Source organism: Neophocaena asiaeorientalis, unplaced genomic scaffold, assembly GCF_003031525.2.
Source record: "Neophocaena asiaeorientalis asiaeorientalis breed wild unplaced genomic scaffold, Neophocaena_asiaeorientalis_V1.1 scaffold327, whole genome shotgun sequence".
Taxonomy (NCBI): Eukaryota; Metazoa; Chordata; class Mammalia; order Artiodactyla; family Phocoenidae; genus Neophocaena; species Neophocaena asiaeorientalis.
In genome coordinates this window covers 6,442,251-6,465,735 of record NW_020174560.1, presented here as the reverse complement: position 1 = coordinate 6,465,735, position 23,485 = coordinate 6,442,251, and the positions used below count along the sequence as shown (strand labels likewise).

At 41.1% G+C, this 23,485-nt stretch overlaps 1 protein-coding gene across 4 annotated transcripts in view; it reads left to right on the top strand.

Moving 5' to 3' along the window:
• Positions 1–23,485, top strand: part of BCAS3 (BCAS3 microtubule associated cell migration factor) — a 575,284-nt gene that overhangs the window by 430,248 nt on the left and 121,551 nt on the right. For 2 of the 4 annotated variants that reach the window (XM_024757569.1, XM_024757570.1), the window contains exon 23: positions 17,288–17,344. The exons of the other annotated variants lie outside the window; for them this stretch is intronic. In XM_024757569.1, the coding sequence (XP_024613337.1) occupies positions 17,288–17,344 (57 nt within the window). The remainder of the gene's footprint in view (positions 1–17,287; positions 17,345–23,485) is intronic. 4 annotated transcript variants of the gene reach the window in all.

Genomic DNA, 23,485 nt, shown 5'->3' with positions numbered 1-23,485 from the left:
GGGGGGCGGGGGTCAGGGCTGAGTCGGCACAGTTGTCTGCATGGACACCGTGGATCAAACAGCCTGACGTTTGTTATTAGGCAAGTAAGACATCCAGCTGGTGGGCTGAGCATCTTCATTCCATCCTGCTGTTCGTTCTGTGAGGAAATAGCCACTTATTCATTTCCTATCCCATCACATAACTTTTCAAGTCTCAATTTACTGCGAGGACTTAGCTCGGCTAATCATAGGTCCCAGTCTACCCAGCTCCTGCTTGCACGTGTCAGTTTAATTAGCGGTGCTCATTTCACCCTTAAAAGTGCACTGACGTGGGTGACAGCCTCCCTATTTATCACCCTATGTTAGCCAAAAGAAAGAGCCATCAAATGGAACGATACCAGGCTGTGTGCTTCTAAAGCGCGGGAATTCTGTATTACCTGCTGTTTTCAGCTTGCATCCAAAACAGTCGTAAGATACCTTCTTCTTTATGTTTGCTGACAAGGGAAGGTGCTCTAGAATTAGGATTCCGGTCTCTGTAACTAATATTGTCATCGGAAATCAGAAACAGAGCAGTGAAGTATGAAATCAGGCAAATTCTGTAGCCTTTTCAATACAATTGGACTCTTCTCGTGAGGAACAAGCATGGGTAGATGTCGGTGGAACAAACTGTCTTCTGAACATACAACCTCCAAGAAAGGAACCTGATCCAGAAATCCCATGCCTTAACTGGTGCCCAGTGGTGCCCTGGAGAGGAACATTCATTCCAGTAATTCCTTTCTGGGCAAAGTTCCTAGGGAGTATTGCAGGTTCAGTAGTCGTGTGCAGGTTCAGGACTTCGGGGCCAGATCTGAACATAAAGGTCTTTCTCTCCCTAGGGTGGTCCACTGGCTTGGTCTCTATGTGCCCCCATGACGGGTGCTGCCAGCTGAGGGAGCTTATGAAATTTTGATGTAGAAATTAGGTTGTTGCTTTATGTTGTACCTCCTTGCTCATAGTATTGACAGTACCATTGAATTGCTCAAGGCAGATAGCATCTCAGTGATCGCTGTGCTATTTCAGCTCTCGGCTGCTGACAACATCAGAAGTGTTTTAACAGGGTTTTAATGGGCAGCCTCTGAAGCTCCTTGGAGGGTTGCAAATAGCTGCTGTGAGAAACCCTCTCTGCTGCTCTGGGCTGACATGCCCTCTTTTCTCATCTAGCTGCTGCTTGTTTAGATGGCCGCCTTCCTGGTGACAAGCACTTCTTATTTGGTCTGAGCAGTACTAGGACTTGAATTCCAGAGATGAGATTGTGTAATATAAAAAAGGAAAGGTCTCCTGAGGACGTTTTCTTCCCATCCTGTTGGGAGCAGGGAGAAACAGGGCGGGTTGTGGGAGTTAGGGAGAGAGGGGGTCTAACCAGGAATGAGTCTGCCATTCCCAGAACCTTTCAGAGAAAATTCCTGGTGCATCGTTAAAACAAAAGTGTCCTCATTTGATGGAGTCACAAGAATCTATTTGGAGAATGCCATGCCCAGAGCCCCTGTTTCTCAGCTTTCCCACATTTTAGAGTTTTATTTAATGGCTGACAGGCACACGAAAGAGGAAAACACCTTTCCACACATGAAGACAATTTTTGACTATCTCATGATACTCTGGGCTTTTATGAAATACATCTCCAGAGTTAAAGCACAGTGAATTAATGACGTTTCAGCTTGGGTTCTATACTTGACCTTTAGATGCAACAAAGTGACTGAATTCCCAACTAGTAACTTAAAACCTCAAATCTTAGGGTGAAAGGGGATGGAAAACGACCCTTCCAAGAATTCTCTTTACAGAGACAGTGAGGTGAAAACATGATATGACATAGACCTCCCAGCTGTGGTACCAAAGAAAGTTCTTGGTATCTGTGTCCAAGGTCAACAGGGTACCCAAAAGGGAACTGGTGATAAAAATGGAAGAAAAAATAGAGTGGCCGAAATAATAAAGTTTTTAGTGGGATACAAGAACTCAGTCTAATCAGGAGGGCACGTGTCCTACTCCTCCCTCCACCCCCAGTCCCCACCCCTGGGGAAAATATGTCTGTGTTTCATTTTAAAAGTGTGGTTTCTGGTAGAATCCCGGGGTCTGGAAGTATCAGTACAGACATCAGCAGCTGTGATTGTTTCTCTGCATCATTTCCCTTCTCAGGGACATAGAAACAGTAGTTTGCCTGGCTCTTTTTAAAGGAGATCTAAGAATACTTCCTTCTAATGTCACAGAGAGACTGCCTTCACTTCAGGCTCTACCTGCTTAGAATTGGTTTCTATCATTATCACCCTCCACAGATTTTTTTCAGGCTGCCTGAGAAAAATCTCCTATCAGACACTTAAGGCCATTTCACAGCCTTCTCTTCCCAAATCAAATTGATAGTACTAGGTTATCATCTGTCCTTCAGAGATTTAAGATTCTTCTTGTCACCAGCAGAGGCATGATTTTAGCTATCAAGGGATAAATTTGATTATCAAGGTTGTAAGAGGAAAAAAGAGTACACCTCTGGGACACGTTCAGAAATGGATTCTTGGGAAGGCCCAAGCCTGTCTACCATTTGCTTTCTTACCACTGGCTACCTTTCCTAAAGCTGCTGTCAGATATGTTGCCATTGGGACTGCTCCTTCAACTAAGATCATAAAAAAGGCTTTATTCGATGTGCCTGTGTTTGGGGTCTTCTGCGAGGCCCTGAATAAAGAAAACTGCAGGAGGCTACATAATATAAAGGGGAAAACCACAAGAATATGGCCTATGGGAGAGTGTAATTATGAAGAGTATAAGTTCTAGAGTCGGGGAGAAAGCTAACCACATCACTAACTAACTAGTGGATTTACCTCCCTCTGCCTCAGCCTCCTCATTTATAAAATAAAAATTATAATGAGAATTGTAACCTACTTATAAGGCTGTTAGGGATTAAATATGAAAATGCACGGTGCCTGGCACATAGGTAAGTGTTTGGTTAACAGGCGTTGATATTACTATTTCTATTAAGAATACACATGCCTGGTACTCAATAAATGTACTCAATAAATAATCTCTGCATATGTTCAAAGTGCCTAATTTAGGGAATTTATTAGCAGTCATAGATACAATCAGATATAGATTCAGGGGCAGAGGACATAGAATGGCAGAATGAAATCAGTTAACCAAGATACGAAAGAATGGTGGGGAGCTGTAAATAAATGGTAAAAATAAAGATTCAGCACAGGGGCTTCCCTGGTGGCGCAGTGGTTGGGAGTCTGCCTGCCGATGCAGGGGACACGGGTTCGTGCCCCGGTCTGGGAGGATCCCACATGCCGCGGAGCGGCTGAGCCTGCGCGTCCGGAGCCTGTGCTCTGCAACTCAACGGTGAGAGGCCCGCGTACCGCAAAAAAAAAAAAAAAAAAAAAAAAAAGATTCAGCACAAACCTTTGAAAGAAAGAGCACCCCTCGACTTGTCAAACTACAGATTTCAATTTTGAGACTCTATATTCTCTTTTATAGTCTAAAATCAAGATTAGGCTTGACTACCTACTGTGGTCTTAGGATGGTTTTTCCTTTCTTTAAGGCCTCAGTTTTCTCTAAAGTGGGAGATTGGAATAGATGGTCTCCAGAGAATTTTCTGGTCTAAAATTTTATAGGTTTGTTGAAAAAGAAAGAGTAGTGGCATTCCTCTTTTCACAATTGCTCAACTGTATTTTCCCTGAGGTAAAGATGTTCTGTGGATCCGCCCTGATAGATCTTTCTGTGAAATTTCAGACTCCTGCCTTATGTCTATAGCTTACCAGTAGGCAACGTGGTTAACTTATTGTTTTACGGCTGATTTTGTAAGTTACATCATGCGATGAGTGGTCTTGGTCAAGGTGGGCCATTGGCCGGTCCACAAGTCCAGGTTGATTCCTATGCCTGTTGGCTTTGAGGTTTGCTTTGAAGCTCCCTTTTGCCTCACTCGGCTGCCTTGAGTAAAATCATTTGCTGCTTGCTCCCTGTGCTTCCTCTACTTTCATCTTTGTGCCCTCTCTGAAAGATGGGAATGTAACTTGTGGGCTGCATAACCTAAAGCTAGCCCTTTAGGTTTCCCCCAGTGATAGTATTACTCCACCTTGGGCTTTTCTCATTTCCCAGTTTGGTTGGTCCCAAATTCAGTAGTTTAATCCTCCACATTTGAAGAACACCAATGCAATATCTCCCTTTCCTTAATCATAACTGCAGATGGTAATTGTGGAACAGATTTCTTAGAAATATTTATTTTGCTTTCCATATGTGACAGTATTCAGAGCTGTTTTTTATAGATATTTAAAATGTCACTTAGTAGAGACACCTCTAATAAGGTCCTGGATGGCTTGCAAGCTGCCTGATCTAGTCATTCTCCTCTCTGCCTTGAGTACTGTCTCTCTACATGCTCATGCATTTCCTTATTTTATATACCACCTGCCAACATCTAGCTAAAAGATGTCTTTAACCGTGAGTCATTATGAAGGGCCGCATAGTGTCTTTTCATGATGTCAAGTTTTAAAACATATAAAACTAGCAGTTAGGGACTTCCCTGGTGGCACAGTGGTTAAGAATCCGCCTGCCAGTGCAGGGGACACGGGTTCAATCCCTGGTCCAGGAAGATCCCACATGCCACGGAGCAGCTAAGCCCATGCTCCACAACTACTGAACCTGAGCTCTAGAGCCCGTGAGCCACAATTACTGAGCCCGCCTGCTGCAACTACTGAAGCCCGCACACCTAGAGCCCGTGCTCCACAACAAGAGAAGCCACCTCAGTGAGAAGCCTGAGCACCCCAACGAAGAGTAACCCCCACTCGCCACAACTAGAGAAAACCCGCGCGCAGCAACGAAGACCCAACGCAGCCAAAAATAAATAAATTAATTAAATAAATTTTTTAAAAACCTAGCAATTAGGATACACTTGAAAGGAGGAATATCTTGATTTCTTAGAACACGATATGGAGTAATTTATATTTGCATCTCTGAGAGCCTTTGGCGAGGTGGCCACGTGATGATGAAAGAGTTAACGCAGGTATTTTCAGAACAGCTGATTTCCTAAGCCTGGGTTCTTTGTGGTGTGTAAAGTTGTTTCTACAGATGTCAACCAGGCATTATAGCTAGAACTCAGTTATAGCCTGCTCATGTCTGATGGATATCTGCCAAGCGTCATCACGTGCTAGGATTTGAATAGAAGGACGTAGGTGACAGTGAAGTTGCCGTTCTTCAATTCCCTTCAGCCACCTCTAATTGGGGGCAAAAAAAGGCATTTGCTTTCTATCACTGGGGCAGTCCATCTTTCCTTCTGTACTCAATCATAAACCTATTGAGGATAGAAAGCGGTTTTAATTTTCATCCTATATATTTATTATTTACTCATTCATTTATAAAAGGAATTTTTGAGCACCTATCATGTGCATCTCTGTGCTAGGAACCATAGGCGATTCAAAGATGCACAATGCCAAGTTCTTCTTAGCAGGAAGATAAACTGTAAGTACACCTGTAACTATCAAGTAATACCAGAAGTACAGGTGAAATAGGGGGGGACATTTAGAAGAAAGGGAAGTAAGTTTCTACTGGAAGTTCAAGGGAAGGCTTCCTGGAAGAGGTATCATTTGAGGTGAGTTTCGTTATATGGAAATAGGAAAGGGCAGTCGTTCCCGGTAGGGAGAACAATGCTCAGAAAACATGATGTACATACAGGGAAAGTAGATGGTTTGGTTTGCCTGTGGGACAGGGTGTGACAAGGAGAGGAGAAGGAGAGAATGTTTGAAAAGTAAATTAGACTAGAGAGTATAGGGTTTTGAATGTCACCTCTGGAGTCAGTTGGCCAGTCGGATTTGAATCTTGCTTCCACCACTTCTTAACCTCTGTGACCCTGGGCAATTCCTTATCCTCTCTGCACTTTGGTTTCCTGGTGTGTAAAAACTAACAGCTGAAACGAATTTTAATAAGATGCTTTATTTAACCCAGTATATCTAAAATACCATTTCAAGGTTTAATCAGTATAAAAATGATTAACGGAGTATTTGACATTCTTTTTTCCCATGCTTAGTCTTGGAAATCTGCTGTATATTTCATCCTTACAGCACATTTTGATTCGGACTAGCCGTCTTTCCCGTGCTCGACAGTCGCACCTTGTCAGCACAGATCTGCAACATGTAGAACCCCTTCTGCTACTCCACCACCTTGGGTTTTATGAACACAAAGAGTGAAACATTTGAACTGAACTCAAAAGTCATGCCATGCTGATATCCGTAGCTACCACTTACAGATGTTTTTGACATGACTGAAGTTAATCCAAATAAATTTTGTTCTTTGTCAATGATGATTCGAATGAAAGTAATCACTGGTAGCAAGTCCATCCTGGTGGACATGTGAGTTTTTTTGTTTGTTTATTTTTTTTAATTAATTAATTTATTTATTTTTGGCTGCGTTGGGTCTTTGTTGCTGCACGTGGGCTTTCTCTAGTTGTGGCGAGTGGGGACTTCTCTTGTTGCAGACCACGGGCTGTAGGCGTGCCGGCTTCAGTAGTTGTGGCCCGCGGGCTCAGTAGTTGTGGGTCGCGAGCACTAGAGCGCAGGCTCAGTAGTTGTGGCACACGGGCTTGGTTGCTCCGCGGCATGTGGGATCCTCCTGGACCAGGGATTGAACCGTGTCCTTGCATTGGCAGGCGGATTCTTAGCCACTGAGCCACCAGGGAAGTCCCGACATGTGAGTTTCGCTCAGGCATTTGTTTAAAGAAATAAGACTCATCTCTCCTTTTATTCTTTCTTGACTCAGCCTGCCTTTGTATTCAGGTCTAACGACCTTAGAAGAACACAGATTATTTGCTAAATATAATAGTTACCCTTTTTCACTTAATAAGTGGCCGTCTGAATTCCCAGCACTGATCTAATTCCAATTGCTCCTGAAGTTTACCTTTTACACTTGTGCTGGTTTTAGCCAGTGGACACTGTGTCAAAGGTCATGAACTTGTACACTTCCTCCCCAAAGATTCGCTGTATCAGTGCTCAGTTTGTTAAGATCCCTCTGGATTCGTTTATTTAATTTTGCCACCATTGGTTAATTCATAAAATCGTACGGCTTTTTTTTTTTCTTCTTTCAACTGGATGGCAAATAAAGGAGGAGAAGGAAAAGGAATGGAATTCGTCAGTTTCCTCAGCATCCTAATTATCTTAAAGTTCTTCTATAAGTGTGTCTTTATGGATAGAGTTTTACTGGCTTAAAGCATCTAATTGAAACCAGATCCTTAAATCTCTCTGGATCAAGGAGCAGTAATAAGCCCAGAGCATCTTATCCCCACAATCCAGAAACACTTACATGTGCTTGTACTTGGGGCAGTGTAATCAGTTTACCCTCCCCGCCTCTTTTCCGCCTGAGACCTTCGCATGAGCTAGTGTAGTGGTGAAGGGGATATTTATTCCTGTTTCCAGTGGGCACAGCCAAGGAAGGGAGGGTGAGAGCTTAATTATGCGTGATTGTTCAGAGGGTCTGTTTTCTTTCCATATGGTATTACGGAGACTACTCATATGTTTTCAGCTACAGAATATACGATTGTCCTTTTGCAAATTAAGGTTCACCGTTTTCTCTGTCACATGGTCGTTCTGATTTAATATTTATACACTCAGAAATACAGCGTGATTTCTAAAACGCCTGCTGACCACAAGAGTGTCAATCATACGCGTTTTAACATTCTTGCTGTTACGTCCATAATCCTTTCTATAGAGAATTTGGGAAAATTTGTCCTGTGATATCAACTTTTCGGGTGACTCCAGCATGTCAGAAAAAAAGGGCAATATCTGAAGCATTTGTATTAACACTGTCTTTTTGTGCATAGTTGGAGAAGAAAGTGTTCAGATAATTATTTTAATGTTTTAACCCTTTGTATGGAGCTCTTTCTCAAGTGGATTCATGCTTGCTTACTTCTTGAGTACCCTTTGATCTAGTACAGGGCCTAGACATGCAGTTCTTAGTTGTTGAATGACTCATATTTTTTCTTTTTATCTATTTTTAATTTTTAATTATGAAATACTCCAAACATACAGAAAAGTACAGAACATAATGGTAACAACAGCAGTGTATCCACCATCCCATGGACCCATTGGGCAAATTTTAAAACTTAATTTAATATTTGTTCTTATATTTTTCCCAAAAGAAATAAACAACTAGAGCCTCCTAACTCATTACTGCTACGAGAGGTAATCATTAACCTCAATTTGGTATGTATCATCCTATTTATTCATGATTTCGTACTTTTTCTACATTTGCGTGTATGTTATTGAATGACTCATTGTTATAAGCGTACAGTGTTCTACTGGATCTTACATATTAAAGGTTGAGGGTTTTTTATGTCATATTCTTTGCTCAGATGCAAAATAGCTCCAGCACTGATGTGTATTAACTGTAACTTTTATTTTTCTGCCATCAAGACTGACAACCTTAGGAGAAAGACAGAAATCTTTTACTGACTATGTAATTAATACATGCCAGGTGCACATAGTGTTACACTGGATACTTCATTTAATCTTCACAGTGACCCTCTGAGAGAGCTCTCACTGTATCCATTTTACAGGTGAGGGAACTGAGTCTTAGAGAGACCAAGTTTTTTCTTGTTGCTCTCCGTGCATCTACTTATATCATCCCTTTCCTTTTTAAATGTGTTGCTTCTACTTCTGAGGACCAGAAATCCAGGTAACTAGATTATGCATAAAATAGAATATGCTTTCCTTCAGGGAAAGAATGATGAAGACTTGGAGAGGGGTTCCAGGTTGACTATTTATGAGATGTTTTATGTGGGGGCTAATGCCCCTTTCATATAGGTTATGGTTGCTCTATGTTAAGCTAATGTTACACTGTTAGCCAGGATGGATACATTTTGACTGGACTGTCTTTTGTCTAGGGGTAGTGGAATGACATGAATGAGTCCTCACAGACTGTTCCAGAGGGGCACAAGTTCCACCACCTAAATATGGAAAAGCTAAGTCAGTGGTTCCTAATATTTTGGGGTCATAGCACTGAGAAGCTAGTGAAACTTGTGAGTCTGGTCCAGAAGAAATGTGCAGACACTCTCAGACACACAGTCTTGTATGTTTTCAGGGATTTGGGGATCCTCTGACATCCATCCCTGGACCCCAGATTAAGATAATTGATTTGGCCTCTGCAGGTGGGTGGTTGTCACTGATGCTGTTATAACCTGAACATGTCCCTCAGACCAGAAACAATATGATGGCAGAGGAACCCTTGGGACTGTGGGAGATTTGAAACAGAAAAGGGGAGAATTTGTGTTTGCCCTTGAATATTACAAGGTGAGATGAGCAGGTGGACAGTAGAGCCAGTCCTGGATGCTGGGGAGACCTTGTGTGCCTGAGGTCACCTGGCTGAGAGAAGGGCCAGCATCCAGAAGAGAAGAAACCAGGCAAAGGTCCTGTAGGGATATACGGGTCCAGCAGGGCGGAGCACCTGGCGCCATGTCAGGAAAGCCCTTGCTGCTCTGAGGAGAGATTTTCAGGATCAGAAACCTTGGGAAACGTAAAACAGATAGCTAGTGGGAAGCAGCCTCATAGCACAGGGAGATCACCTGGGTGCTTTGTGACCACCTAGAGGGGTGGGATAGGGAGGGTGGGAGGGAGGGAGACGCAAGAGGGAAGAGATATGGGAACGTATGTATATGTATAACTGATTCACTTTGTTATAAAGCAGAAACTAACACACCATTGTGAAGCAATTATACTTCAATAAAGATGTTAAAAAAAAGAAAAAGAAAAAAAGAAACCTTGGGAAACATAGCTTTTTATGCTGCTCATTTTTTCTCTAGTGATTTTTTTCTCTCTCTCCCTGGCTTTATGTAAAATTTGCACTGAGGTCAATATAGAAAGGGAGTTTTGCAAATAAATCCTTGAGCCTTTATAAAGGGAATAACAGCTCGTGCAGTGGCGTTAGCAGTACTTTTCCTCTTCCTTGAGAGTGAACCCCAGGGAGATAAAGTGCAAAGGCTCAGCCACAGGTGTAGACACAAACTCCCTTCCCACCTGGAGACTCTCCTTTTAGATTTTTAGCCCTAAAGATTTTTGCATCTTGTTCTACCTGTTCTTTTACGCTCATTCCCACAAATTCTTACATCATCCCCCCAGGCCCAGTAGAATCCAGCAGTAGGAAATTCCTCATTTTGGCAAGTGAGACTCATGTGTGTGGGACCAGTCACCTGGCTCTTCACTAAAGAAGCCTTGAACGGCTTCAGGAGCACTTTATTATCTTGCTTTGAGATTCCTTTAAGCCCCGATAGTGTTGAGAAATTGTGAAGGAGACTAGACACGTTGAACTCTTTAACCAGAGAAGCTGTCTTTAACAAGAAAGCATAATTTATAGTGTTTTTTAAAAATTTATTTCTCTTATTTATTTTATTTTTGGCTGCGTTGGGTCTTCGTTGCTGCATGGGCTTTCTTTAGTTGCAGCCAGCGGGGGCTACCCTTCGTTGTGGTGCGCGGGCTTCTCATTGCGGTGGCTTCTCTTGTTGCGGAGCACGGGCTCTAGATACTCAAGCTTCAGTAGTTGTGGCACACGGGCTCAGTAGTTGTGGCCTGCGGGCTTAGTTGCTCCATGGCACGTAGGATCTTCCCGGACCAGGGCTCAAACCCATGTCTCCTGCATTGGCAGGCAGATTCTTAACCACTGCACCACCAGGGAAGCCCTATAATGTACTTTTTTTTAAGTCTTTATTGAATTTGCTACGATATTGCTTCTGTTTTATGTTTTGTTTTTTTGGCCGCGAGGTATGTGGGATCTTAGCTCCCTGACGAGGGATCGAACCTGCCCCCCGTGCTTTGGAAGGCAGTCTTAACCACTGGACTGCCAGGGAAGTCCCCTCTATAGTGTATTTTAAAAGGATTTAAAAGCACTAAAGTAAGAGGTCCAATAATTACAGTATTTTCCCAAATCATTGCATGTTATCCTAAAGAATGAAAGCTGTCACCTTTTAAGTCACACATCAATTTTCTGTCTAAATTTAATAATTCTTCTCCTCAGCAGCCCCAGTCTGAGTTGGGGAACCACCTTCTTGTGCTTCTAAAACTTTTCCATTGAAGTACCTCGAATAGCAGAAGAGGGATGCTTATGTGTCCCCTTTGCTCATTCCCGAACTCTGGACCCACAACCTTGACTGCTACTGGCTTAAAATTTTTCTTGAAGCTAGGGTTTTATCTTAAAATTAGTGTTGATATTGTATTCTCTTCCACAATGTATATGTTTGTTTTAACATATGAATTATTTGTCTGTCAAATTACTTAACTTTTTCCCCTAAAAATTTTAAGCAATGCAGCTCTCCCTGGCCCACCACGAGATAACCCCAGAAATTCTACAATAACACAAACATTGATAAAGGTTATATTTTTTTATTGCTCTCTTCTGTTCCCATTTTACAGATAAGAAACAGGTTTTATAAAGTTCAGCTGCTTGTTCAAGGTCATAAACTCATGAAGTTCATGAGTGGCAAAGCCATTTCTAACCCATGTTAGAAATTTCTTGAGGTACAAATCTATAATACAAAACCATGCTGGGTATTAAGGCAACCCTGTCTTCAAAAGAAATAAGAAGGTAAGTTTTAAAATATTCCACGAAGTTAGTGACTATGAGTTATTCATGTACCGGGTGCTTAGTTTCCCACATAGCTTGGAAACAATTAATTTTGGGTAAGCATGCATGTTTTATGTAACTGTACCTACTGGCAGTAATGCTTCATAACTAATGCATTTTGGCAAAAAAGAATAGGGGGCTATATCTGGCAGGGTAAGAAGGGGTGGTTTTCATATTTGAACAGAGAAACAGAGACTCATGTGGGAATCTTTGTTGCATTTATGGCACTTTGACAGACCCTTGAAGATAACCAATTGCATGGCCCACGTGCTAGTCCTTCCCTGAAAACCCTCTTGCTTGTGAAGAAAAACTTTAAAAAACCTCAAGTCCCTGAGTTTCATCGTGAGGATTCAGGACCAATTTTCTCTTTCTTAAAAGGAGAAAGAACCAAAATGGTGGGAAATTCTTTGCAAGTCTTGTTTTTTCCTCAGTTCTCTCTCTTCTCCGTTGCTGCTGTATTGGCATCTTCAACCCTTGTGAATAAGCATATTGGAAATAATTATTATTATTATCATTATTAAAATAACTATTGTCTTTATCCTCATTTTAGAGTCATGTATCTATTTAGCAGACCACAGCAGCTAGTCCAAGCTAGTATTGTAAGATACAAAATTATGTTGCTTGCATCAGTTGGGAATTTCGTGGAATTTGCTTCTATTTGACTATATTTCCAGATGGAACCATGTGCCTAAGTGTTTGTTTTAGGCCTCCAAGAAGTCATTCCTTTGCAATGATCTGTAGCCAGACTGCTCTCCCTTGGGACTAACCTGTGTGACTAATTTGAGTAGGAGTGTGATAAACTTTGTCACCGCTTAAAAAGAGGCTAAAAATACTTCCTTTTTTTATTGGGCTTTTTTTTTTCCCCCTCCATATTATCTAGCAACACTCTTCAAGGGATAATCAAAAGGAGGTGGTGAAGATTAGAGCTGATTGGGAAGGTTCTGAGTACCCAAGCTTCATTTCAGAAGCTTCACACCTTTGAGCCCCAGGGAAAAGTTTTGACCCCTAGCTTTTACAGGTTTTGTTGTAAAATCCGAGCTGCCCAGAACACTTCGTGGCTAATGGCTTTAGCAGAAGTGATTTTACAACTAAAGATGGCCATCAACCAGGCTTGCCGTAGTTCATTGTCCAGATCTAAAAAATGATTGTTAATTTGACTTCTTGTGCCAGTTAAATATTTCTAAAAAGTGTTTCTTTTTAGGTTGCAGTCTTGTGATGCAAACACAGTAAATGGAGGCAGGGCTTCCCTGAAAGGTGGAGCAGACAGACATGGTTTGGAGATGGAGCACATACTGAACTGGGGGCTGCAGAGGAATTCTTGTCTTAACCCTGTTCTCTACTCACTGAGGGACCTTGGCCAAGTCACAGCCTCACAGTCCCGTGTTTCGTTAACTTTAACATGAAAGATTGGAACAGCTCTTTGGTTTTCAAACCTCCCTCTTACCCGTTCCTCCCCAACAGCAGAGCCTTTTCTTCTAGTGAAATTTTTGCAGGACCCCAATATATAAAACAGATACAGGTGGAGATGTTTTGTTAATGGAGGGTACAGGGAAAATCCCTGTGTGGCCTCAGTTCTGGCCCCTGAGACACTTCTACGTTAACCTTTCTTTAAGAGCTCTTCCGGCTGTGGCATTCTATAATTCTAATTAATGTGAACTGAGCACTATTAATATCAGTGGGCCTGGGTTTTTTTTTCACTCAGTACCCACAGAAGGGAGGAAAAACATGGTCTTAAATTTCAGCATGATTTAAGTTAGTAGAAGGTGTAATTCATTGATATTAAAGATGAGTATATGTCTAACATACGACTATTAGAAGTTGTGGAAATTCACAATAGAAACCTTCTTCCTTTGCCCCAGAATGCATGGAGCAAGGATGTAGAGGAGTAGATAAATGATAAACCTTCAACCATTAGACCTCACTTCCTATCCATTTCCCACTGCGCCCTAATGCACAGCGCTGTCTTTTTTCTTCTCCTCCTCTCTCAAATCCTAGATCACTGCACAGTTTAGAATTTTGGCCCCAGAAGGGGCTTTTCTTGGTTCCTTGTGTCTCTCTCTGTAACTGGAGCCAGCTCTGAAGTACTCTGATTTCTACCTGTCATCTCAGCTGAGACCTTGCAGATTCAAACTGTTGTATAGGATTAAATTCTGTGCCTTCCAGGAAGAATTTCAGAAAGCGTTCCTTTGCTGTTGTTAATTGTAAAATAAACAGGTATCCCTCCCAGGGAGCAGAGTTTCCTTCTCCTTTGGTGGCCTTCCCTCTAGCAATGCAGGAGCTGCTGGGACCAGATTTACACCTACAATTCCAGACCAGTTGAGAGCTCCCACTTCAATTTCCCAGTTTGCGGCATTTCGCCAACCCATGTACCAATGGCTAATCATTCCAGCCTTTTCCGAGCCATGGTTTTTCCCCACCAGCAGTTTTTCCACTGATTGCTAGAACTGTACCTCTGAGTCAGGATTTCCCCTCCAAAATACTAATGGCAAATACTGTCTAGCATTTTCTGTCAGCCAGGCACTGTCAACTCATTTGGGCTCTTTGAGAATGGCCAGAGCAAGGCCCAAGTGACAGGATAGGTGCAGAGTTTCCAGAATCCTTCTTGGCTTGTTAGAGAGAGCCGAATGACTTGCAGACGGGCAGGGTGGGTAGATCCCAAACGAGTGTCCTCCAGTTAAAACGTACAACTTGGAGAATTTGGATTTTTTTTTTTAACAAACAAATGAGCCACTTGAGTTGCTTAAGTATGAAATGATTGTTTGGCAGGTGAAGTTATTATTATTCTATTATGTTAAAAATGATTAACAAGGGCTTAATTTCATTCCAAACAGATTGTGTCAAGGCAACTGGGCGCTGCAGAAGTACAGTGAAATATGAGCTTCTTGAGCCTTTAGTAGAGGCTGAGCTAGAGACCACAGTTAGTCCTACCCTTTTCTAAACAGCCACAGCCATGAAACTTTCTTGACCTTTTCACCTTTAAACTTTGGTTGAACTTGGAAAGAAGACTTTTGAATTATAAAAAAAAAAAGAGAGAGAGAGGGAGAAAAAAGAAGAAAAAAGAAAGGAGGAAAGAAAAAAGGTTGGGGGAGGCTGTGGACGAGATGTGGAGACTGGGAGAAAAGGACTGATTATATGTTAGCGTAACAGTAATACTAGGAAAATAATCCTCCTCTTGTGTATGAGTTTCTGCTACTGGGAGCCACAGGGTAATCAGCTCACATGACATACCCAGAGGCTAATGCTAGTCTGTGCTGTTTTTGAACATATTCAAACAAAGACTGATTATCCAAACAAGAATTTGGACTGCAGCAGTCGGACCAGTTAAATTATAGTTAGTAAAACTTGGCGCCTTCTGAGCTTGGAATGTTACAATTGCAGCTGGATCTTCGTTTGTCAGGCAGCCTCACTAAACAATAAAACCGGAGATTTTTATCTCCCCGGGACTCAGTTTAACTCCTTGGATGCAAAGAGAGAAGTGCCAACTCTCACAGCTTGGGCTCCTGGCAACCTCTGTCTCTCCCCGTCCCGCCGGAGTTAATGAGGCATCGGCGTTTTCGTGGGGTTCTGTAGGGAAGTGGGAGTGTGAAGGCAAGTTGCTCATTTTCTTATTAGAGAGAGAATTGTCCTTATTTGTTTATTCCTCTAATTAGCCTTTACTAAGTGCTACTGTGGACAAAGCCCTGTGCTAGGTACTCTGTTTATATACAAATGCCTATAACAGACAGCATAAAATCGTCAGTTGTCAGAAGGTTACAAGACATTATGAGTAATTTAGTGAAGAGAGATGGGGAAGATAAAAAAAAAAAGGCTTTTTGAAGAAGGTGTTATTTGAACAGTAGGCTTGAATCTTCAAAGGTGACTCTAATGGTGATTTTATGCAGAGGGCACGACACAAATAAAGGAGTAGAGGCAGGAAAGTTGGATAGTGGATGTGAAGGGAAGTAGTAGAAGCGAAGGCTGAAAACGTTGATTGAGACTAAAAGTAGATTGGGAATGTCAGGCCTAAGAGAGCGGCCTTTAAAAGTTACCTTTTGTTTTTATAATACATAGCTGTCTTTAATAATAAGTTAACATATATTGAAAGTTTACCCTTTTTTTTGGACACTGAGTGCTCATAATAATTCTCTGAGAAAACTGCGATTCAGACAAACTAGTAACTTCCCCAAGATCACACAGCTCATAAGTAGCAGAGTCAAGGTCAAACCCAGACTGACTATAAACCCTCTCCCCAGCTCTTAACTACTTTTCTATTCTCCTCTCTGTGCCTTTTAAATTTGCTGAGTTTATGATCACAGGGCACAATGGATTAGGCATATTCTTATATGGGGGCAAGCATGGATTATCACTGTTCTTGAACTGGATGGTTCTAGTGAAAAGAGTCACTTTACATGGATGATCTTTATATCAGAGGTCAATATACAGTTACCACGATCACCACTCTGAGTTGGTTTAAGCATATGGGTTGTAATTACAAGTTGGTGTGAACAGGAGTGTTTCTTCTTGACCCATCCCATCATAATGAGACAATCTGCTCTCCTAGTTACGTCTGGCAGTAATTTTATGGTAGTACAGGGCCGACTTTGGCAGTCAAGGTCCAAAGCATTTATGACTTTGCCTTTTCTGAGAAACACACTCGATACGATGAATATATGGCTCCCCGTTCCTTGCTTCCACAGGGCATCTTCACCGTGTTCTTATCCTCTGCTGACCCTGCCACTGTCTTGTTTTCTTTCCTGTCCTCTTTGATATACTCTGTTATTGTAAGCCAGGCTTGTGGCTTCTGGCAGGGGTGATTGGCAGGGTCAGTCAGACATAAGCGCTGAAACGTGTGTCCCAGAGGTGGAAGCCAGATTTCCTCTCCGGGCCCTGAGGCCAACTCCTGTGATGGCTTTGTGGCTAGAAATAGCAAAAATCGAAATGGGTATTGCAGATAGTCCAGACAAGCAAATAAGAAATCGAAATGCTTGAATACTTCAGATTTTTAACTTTACTAGTGGATATTTTTAACAACGGAAGCAATATAACCTATCTTTGTGTCAATTTTTCCTACGTATAGGATGGGTTTACAGTTCTTAGGGGAAGATCAGGTGATTTAGTGAGTTTATTTTTGAGAAGCAAAAGCAAGAGTGAATAAAATGGGTTACCATATTGTAGATAGTGGGAGTTGATTGGCACCAACATCCTTATTTAGCTTGGGTTAAAAGTGAATTTGGAGAGGAAATACTAGCTTGAACAGAATTATCATCAAGGATAGTTACATACCCAAGAGGAAAGCCTAGGTTTGAAATACTGACAGATTAGGGGAGTGGGTATTTGTTTGCTTTATTTTGTTATTTAATTCAATTTGCAAGGCCTCTAGTAGATAGCTCTGACACCTTTGAGAAAACTGTTGAAATTCCAGAGACAAGCTTTCTATAACTTATGATGCCTTTGGAAATTTGGGTGGCCTAACGATGAGCAATTCTTCCTTTCTGATGTTAATCATTTGTATTTTTATCAGTGGCTCTAAAATTAATATAAAAAGGGAACTTCATTTACTTTGGGCAGTCATGTTTCAGGAGTAGCAGAGGATAACATGCTACTGTTAAGATCTAGATCATGCTAAAAGTATTAAACTTAGCTTTTGGAGATTAGGTTTTCCCTACTTAAAATTAAGAACTTAAAGATTTTAATCAAGATAATCTTACAATGTCTTAAGGTGCAACTTATTCGGGAGGTGATACTGCTTGGAATAGTAAAGACCAAAGGAGAAATTGTGAGTTAATGTTTACTCTTTTATTACTATTTTAATCAAATGGCTTTACAACTTGACCTTTTAAATGTGAATATATTTTTTTAAAAGAACACTCAGGTGTGTGAAGCCATACTGTTGTATTGGAAGTTCGCAGGCCTAAAAGTCTTATGCTTGAGTTTTAAATATGTATATGATAAAAATATTTTGATTGGGATTTTCTTTGAGGGCAGTTACATTCTCCTTGTGACCTGCATTTTGGTATGGGTATTTGGATGTTTGGGAACTGTAAGCATGTCACCTCATATAATAATAATAATAATAATAGCAGTAACTACCATTTATCGAATGCCTACTCTGTGATAGACACTTTTTTTGCGTGTGTGTGATAAACACTTTATGTGCATATTTTCTTATCCTTACAACTGTCCTGCCAGGTAGAATAGTATTTATATTTTTAAGAGAACTGAGCCCAAGATAAGTGAGAGGGACAGGCTTTGAACCCAGGATTATCTGACCCCAAAGTCCATATTCTTTCCACTGCACCATGATATTACAGTGGAATGAGTTGTAGTTGATGCTCATTTAAAACATCCATTTTAGCACACACACTCTGAGAAGTTCAAGACCGATCTTATTCAGTAGACTGGATTCATTTACCCGTGTCTTTCAGCCCTGTGACTGACTGTAAAGGGCTCATTTCTTTTAAATTAAATTCAAAAACACTGAAGTAAGTCTTAACTAAAACCTTCCCCCAAAAGAAGCATTCTTAAAAAGTACCAAGGGTGGTTGTTCTTGAGAGGATTTTGATGAATTCAAGGGTAAAAATAGTCTAGCCATTTGATTAGATTTCAATATGCCACCCTTACTTGGGAACTTTCCTCTGTTTGGACAGGAGAGGACTCTTGCCATGAGAAACTGTCCGCTCCCTCCCGGACAACTCTCACTCCCTGTCTCTCACCCTTCAGAAGAGGCCAACCTGAAATTACAATCCAATTAGGCTTTCTTTGGGGGACCCTCAATACGAAAGACACACTGAATTAGGTGGATTTGACATTAGAGGTTTGACTATTTGAAGGTGATTCCGGTTATCAATAAGGAGTTTGTTGTTTCTACCGATTTGTAGGTTGGTATACAGGAGAGAGTGGCAAAGCCAGTGAACCAGCCTGTTTGACCACCCAGCGCCTGTATCTCCCTTTGGCTCTGCTGTTCTCTACTTGTTGTCTTGTGCCGGGATTTAATACACACACACACACACACACACACACACACACGCATACACACACACACACCCCAAATGACTTAGCCATCTCCTTATGCTAATAACAGAAGAGAAGAGAAAGTAAATAAGCCTAATAAAATAATAATTTTGAGATAAAACCAGTTTAAAATTGTACTTTCTCCCCTACTCATAGCATGTGACACATAGGGGTTGAAACAAGGTTTGCTGAGTAAATGCTTAAGTTTTCTAAGAAGGCTAAGAGCCTTCAGGATAATAGAATAAGATTCAGCGTGTGTGTGTGTATGTGTGTGTGTGTGTGTGTGTGTGCGTGTGTGTATGTTTTAATTAAAGAGGAATGGTTTCTTGGTGATAAGTATATCTAGGACCAGAATGGCTCTTGTTATTCAAGATGAAGAAGCCAAGAACATGAAGAAGACAGTATAAATATCAGAAACCAAAAGAGACTCTTAGATATGTCCCGATGAGCCCTAAGTCACTATACCTAAAACACATAAAGACGTTTAGAGTGGTGTTTTAATAACTTTCATGTCTATTTTGGACTCAGTCCATATTTGGTTAATGTTGCCAGACCCAGACTCTAGCTATCCTCCCTTTATATCTGATGCTTTAGACATGATGAGAACTGCTTCACTGACTAGCCTGTGACACTTAGACCCTTCCTCCGATTAGTCAGACATCACTGACTGCAAGCTATAGCAAAGAGCTGCTGTACAGAACCTGCAGTTAACAGAGCTGCTGTACAGAACCTGCAGTTAACAATCTCCTGAGATGAAAAGAACCTGGAATTCAGGAAGCTAAAGGAAAAATTCACCTTCAGAGCCTCACTTCTGCCAGTCAACCTGCTTTTTTACAGAGGTTTATCCCACTTCTGAGCCGATGTTTAGGAGGAGGAATAGTGTTGATCAGTTTTCCAAAGATTGTCATGTCCCGCACTGCCTTTATGAACTAATCCCTAATCCCAGTTTCTTCCAAACAGATTGAGAACTTTATAATGTCATATAATGGGGTGCATACTATCTCATTATTGGATATATCAGGATTTATTTTGCCAGTTCTTTAGAAGACAAATAAGTAGGTTTTCAACATGCTAAAAAAAGCAAAAAAAAAAAACTAAGGAAAGTCCATTCAGTCTGTGGAAATAGCATCGGCCAAGGCATCAGTTTGAAAACAGTGTGACTAGAAGTTAGCAAAAATGTGTCATAAAAGAAAAACAATAGGTAAAATTCAGAAGATTTTTACTTTATTATTAAAATTGCCTGATGCTCACAGACTTCATTTATTCTACATTTTACAAAATGGGATCTACAGGGAAGGAGCAATGTTTTTTGAGACTTAACTGAAACTCCATAGGATTTGTGATTTCATTATTCATCCTCCTAAACGCAGTGTAATAGACTATAATTTTAGGTAGTATTTAAGCAAAAATTACTGATAAATTAATAAAGTTGCGTATTTTATTTATTTATTTAGGCTGCATTGGGTCTTCGTCACTGCTGTGGACTTTCTCTAGTTGTGGCTAGCGGGGGCTTACTCTTCGTTGCGTTGCACGGGCTTCTCATTACAGTGGCTTCTCTTGTTGCGGAGCACGGACTCTAGGCTCACAGGCTTCAGCAGTTGTGGCTCGTGGGCTCTAGGGCGCAGGCTCAGTAGTTGCGGTGCATGGGCTTAATTGCTCCGCAACATGTGGGATCTTCCTGGACCAGGGATTGAACCTGTGTCCCCTGCATTGGCAGGTGGATTCTTAACCACTGCACCACCAGGGAAGTCCTAAAGTTGCTTATTTTAGAGGATGTAAAAGTTGTTCCCATATTATCTGATATCAATCAGTTTTTCTCTCTGGTTGAAATTTTATGTGTAAAACTCAAAGTCATAGAAGTCCTCTGCCTACTATTCAGTGGTTTCAGATGGTAGGCTTTAACGTAACAACTGTGAGATGTTGGGCTATCATAAAAACCAGTTCCTCAGGGAACACCTACATTTAGTACTTCTTTTTAATGGTAGTGAAAGTCTCATTGAAAGAAAAAACAACAGGAGATTGTTAGGGGACCTCTTACTGCCTAGTCCTGAGGGATATGGAGCTGATGGGGCGCCTCTTTAGGTCTAGAGACCTGTTCTTTGTGGACTCAATGTAATGTCAAAGCTGGAAGGCTTCCTCCTCTGACATGTGAAAAACCTGACACTCTGAGGGTTCAAGTGATCTATGTACAGCGATTGACAGGGCTGACACTTACAATCCCAGCCTTCTAGCACCTGGATTTGGCCTTCCTTACATACTGATCAAGGATTGTTTTCTGTCCTGGGAGAACCCTGGACCTATCATGACCCCAGACCTGGCCTAAGGTGGCATTCTAGAGATGGTTGAGTTAGGAATAGGTCTAAAGTAGGTTGAAATTGGTCTCTGGGTCTCTCCCTCCACTTCCAAAACTGTCTAAGGATTTCGAGGAGCCCCAGCCGTCAGAGGGTACACCAGGGGTAGTATTGTATATGCAGTAATATTTTGGACATGACCTACCTGGCATGGCCTGATTGGAGATTGAATACCTGAATTATACCAGCTGCTGCAGGTGAGCTCTCTTGGTTGGCAAGAGAATTTCCTTTTCTTTTTTAATGCAAATCATGCTTTCGTTTTAATATAATATCGACCATTCAGCCTTGACATGATTTAAAATGAATGTGGCTAGTTTTGCCTATGAATATGTGTGTAGAATAACTTAATTGACAAGCAGTCATGAAGTTCTCCTTGAGGCTGATGTTATCCCATCATTCAGAGACCCATTTTGGTTAATTTGTTTTTTCATATAGTTTCTGGTGGGAAAAATGCATTGCTTTCCTACTGAAATTAACTTGATTGAAATGTCTTAGACTTTGTCATTTTCCAGCGGCTGAAGAGGTTATTTCCCAAGTGTTTAATTTTTTAAGTACAGTGTATATTAATGTAACTGCTACTTTCTGACATTCATCATTCCATGAAAAATTATCAACTGCATGCATTGAATAGATTTTTATTTACATTCCAAATTCCCATTCACTGTAGGGTTTATTTAACGTTGAAGATACCATGCAAATTTGATAAAGATGAGGTTTTTAAAAACTTGTACCATTTATTGATTTGCTAAATATAATTTTCACATTTTCTTTAAAGTATTCTATAATATATCTTTCAGAAGGAAACACTTAAAGAATAATGCAATCTACAGGAACTGTTCAATCAGAAATAATGAGTGGAGAGGTCACTTGTCAAGAACATATTTTTTGAAATACTTACATTTAAGGGTTTCCAGTCTTCGAGGTAAAAAGTTCTGCCATGAAAAATATGGACTGCATCGGGCTTCTGAATTCTATACAACATGTCACGATTTTTGCTCCTGGGCTAAAGATAGAAAGTAAAATAAAATGTTCTTTGTCTGTTTAGTTATCCTTGACTCCGTGAAATTCTCCAAAGTAATTACTGGTGACCACAATACCACCTACCAGCAAGAACAGCCTTGACCCTGTGCCAGCTGCCTTATTGCTGACCACAGCTGCTCTTGACTAGAGCAGATGTTTCTCCTTTTGCCTTGCCAGTAAAATTTTATTGAGCAGTTTTGCACATAGAGAGCAGTATACTCTGCCTGAAGAGCGGCCAGAGATCTTAGCCACCTTGTACAAGAGGGTTAGATTTCCCCTCTCTACCATGAGGTCCCCACTCCCAGGTTCTGTGCATCCTACTTCCCAGGCCTCGGGACTTGTAAACTGCAGTCCTCTTGGGTTTGCTTCCCTACCCACCCATGTAATTTTCCCAAAGAAAATAATGTTGGAAGAGCAACCACACTTGTGGTTGCAACTTGCTGCTTTAAAAGGCTGTCACATTAGAACTTTGCTCCTACCAGCTGTGGGTTTGCAAAAAGGAGTTAGGGTACTTCGTTGGGATGTTTTGTTAGGATGCTTTTCTGAATTTTTCCACATCTCTTCGGTTTGGATGTTGACTTGGAAATCTCTTTTGAATTAGCTTCTTTTGGAGAGCTTTCTGCCTTCCTGAACACTTCTTGAATCCTTGCCCCACGAAGGCGGCCAAGGGAACTTCTTCTGATTGTGCGTATCAAGGGTGGCACCCTGTTTGAGTCTGAAAGTTGAAGCACTTTAAAGGCCTGTATTTTGCTTTGGATGATTTAATACAGTTTCCCTGTGTTGCTTGTCCAGAGGTAAAGGAATAGATTTTTGAGTTGAAGCTGATACTACTTTTTTTTTTTTTTTTAATGGAAATCTAAAGGACCACTCCCTGTAATGATTCCAGCCTATTTCCCAGGACCTTTTAAAGAAATCAACTCATAAAGATAATGGCAGTTGAGGTTCTAAGCCCCAGCTTGGCATGAATTCCCACAGAGCCTTGGGCCTAGGGAGGACAGGTAAGATATAAGATCAGAGGGTAAAGGCCATATGGTGAGAATTTGTCTGCCTTGTGCTTTCGTAACAGGAAGTGGCCCTGACCTGAGTCCCTCAATGTTCATTCCAGGAGTGTGTCATTGTGGAAATTTATCTAGCCAGCTCTGTGGGCAGATGACCAGTTCTGATAGCCTGATTTTAAGGCTCCTAACACATATGATACCAGGACTTCATTGAATATTCTATTTAGTCCATATTAGGATACATAGGTCAAGGTGAGTGATTACTTTTAGATCTATAGGTCAGGAAGTTTGAGGCACATTTAATGCTTTAAACCACTTGGAGTAGTTTAAAGTAGTAGTATATTCTCAAATACTTGTAACACAAAACTTGATTCTTCTTTGATCTTAAAAAGAGGAGCTTTTGTATATTCTTTTGCTACTTTCTCTGCTACTCCTGTAAAAATTTATTTTTAAAGTAAGAGCCTTGAAACCAATATCAGCACTGCTAGACTGGGTGTTTGGCACAGGACTCGGGCTTTTTTTTTTTTTTTTTTTTTT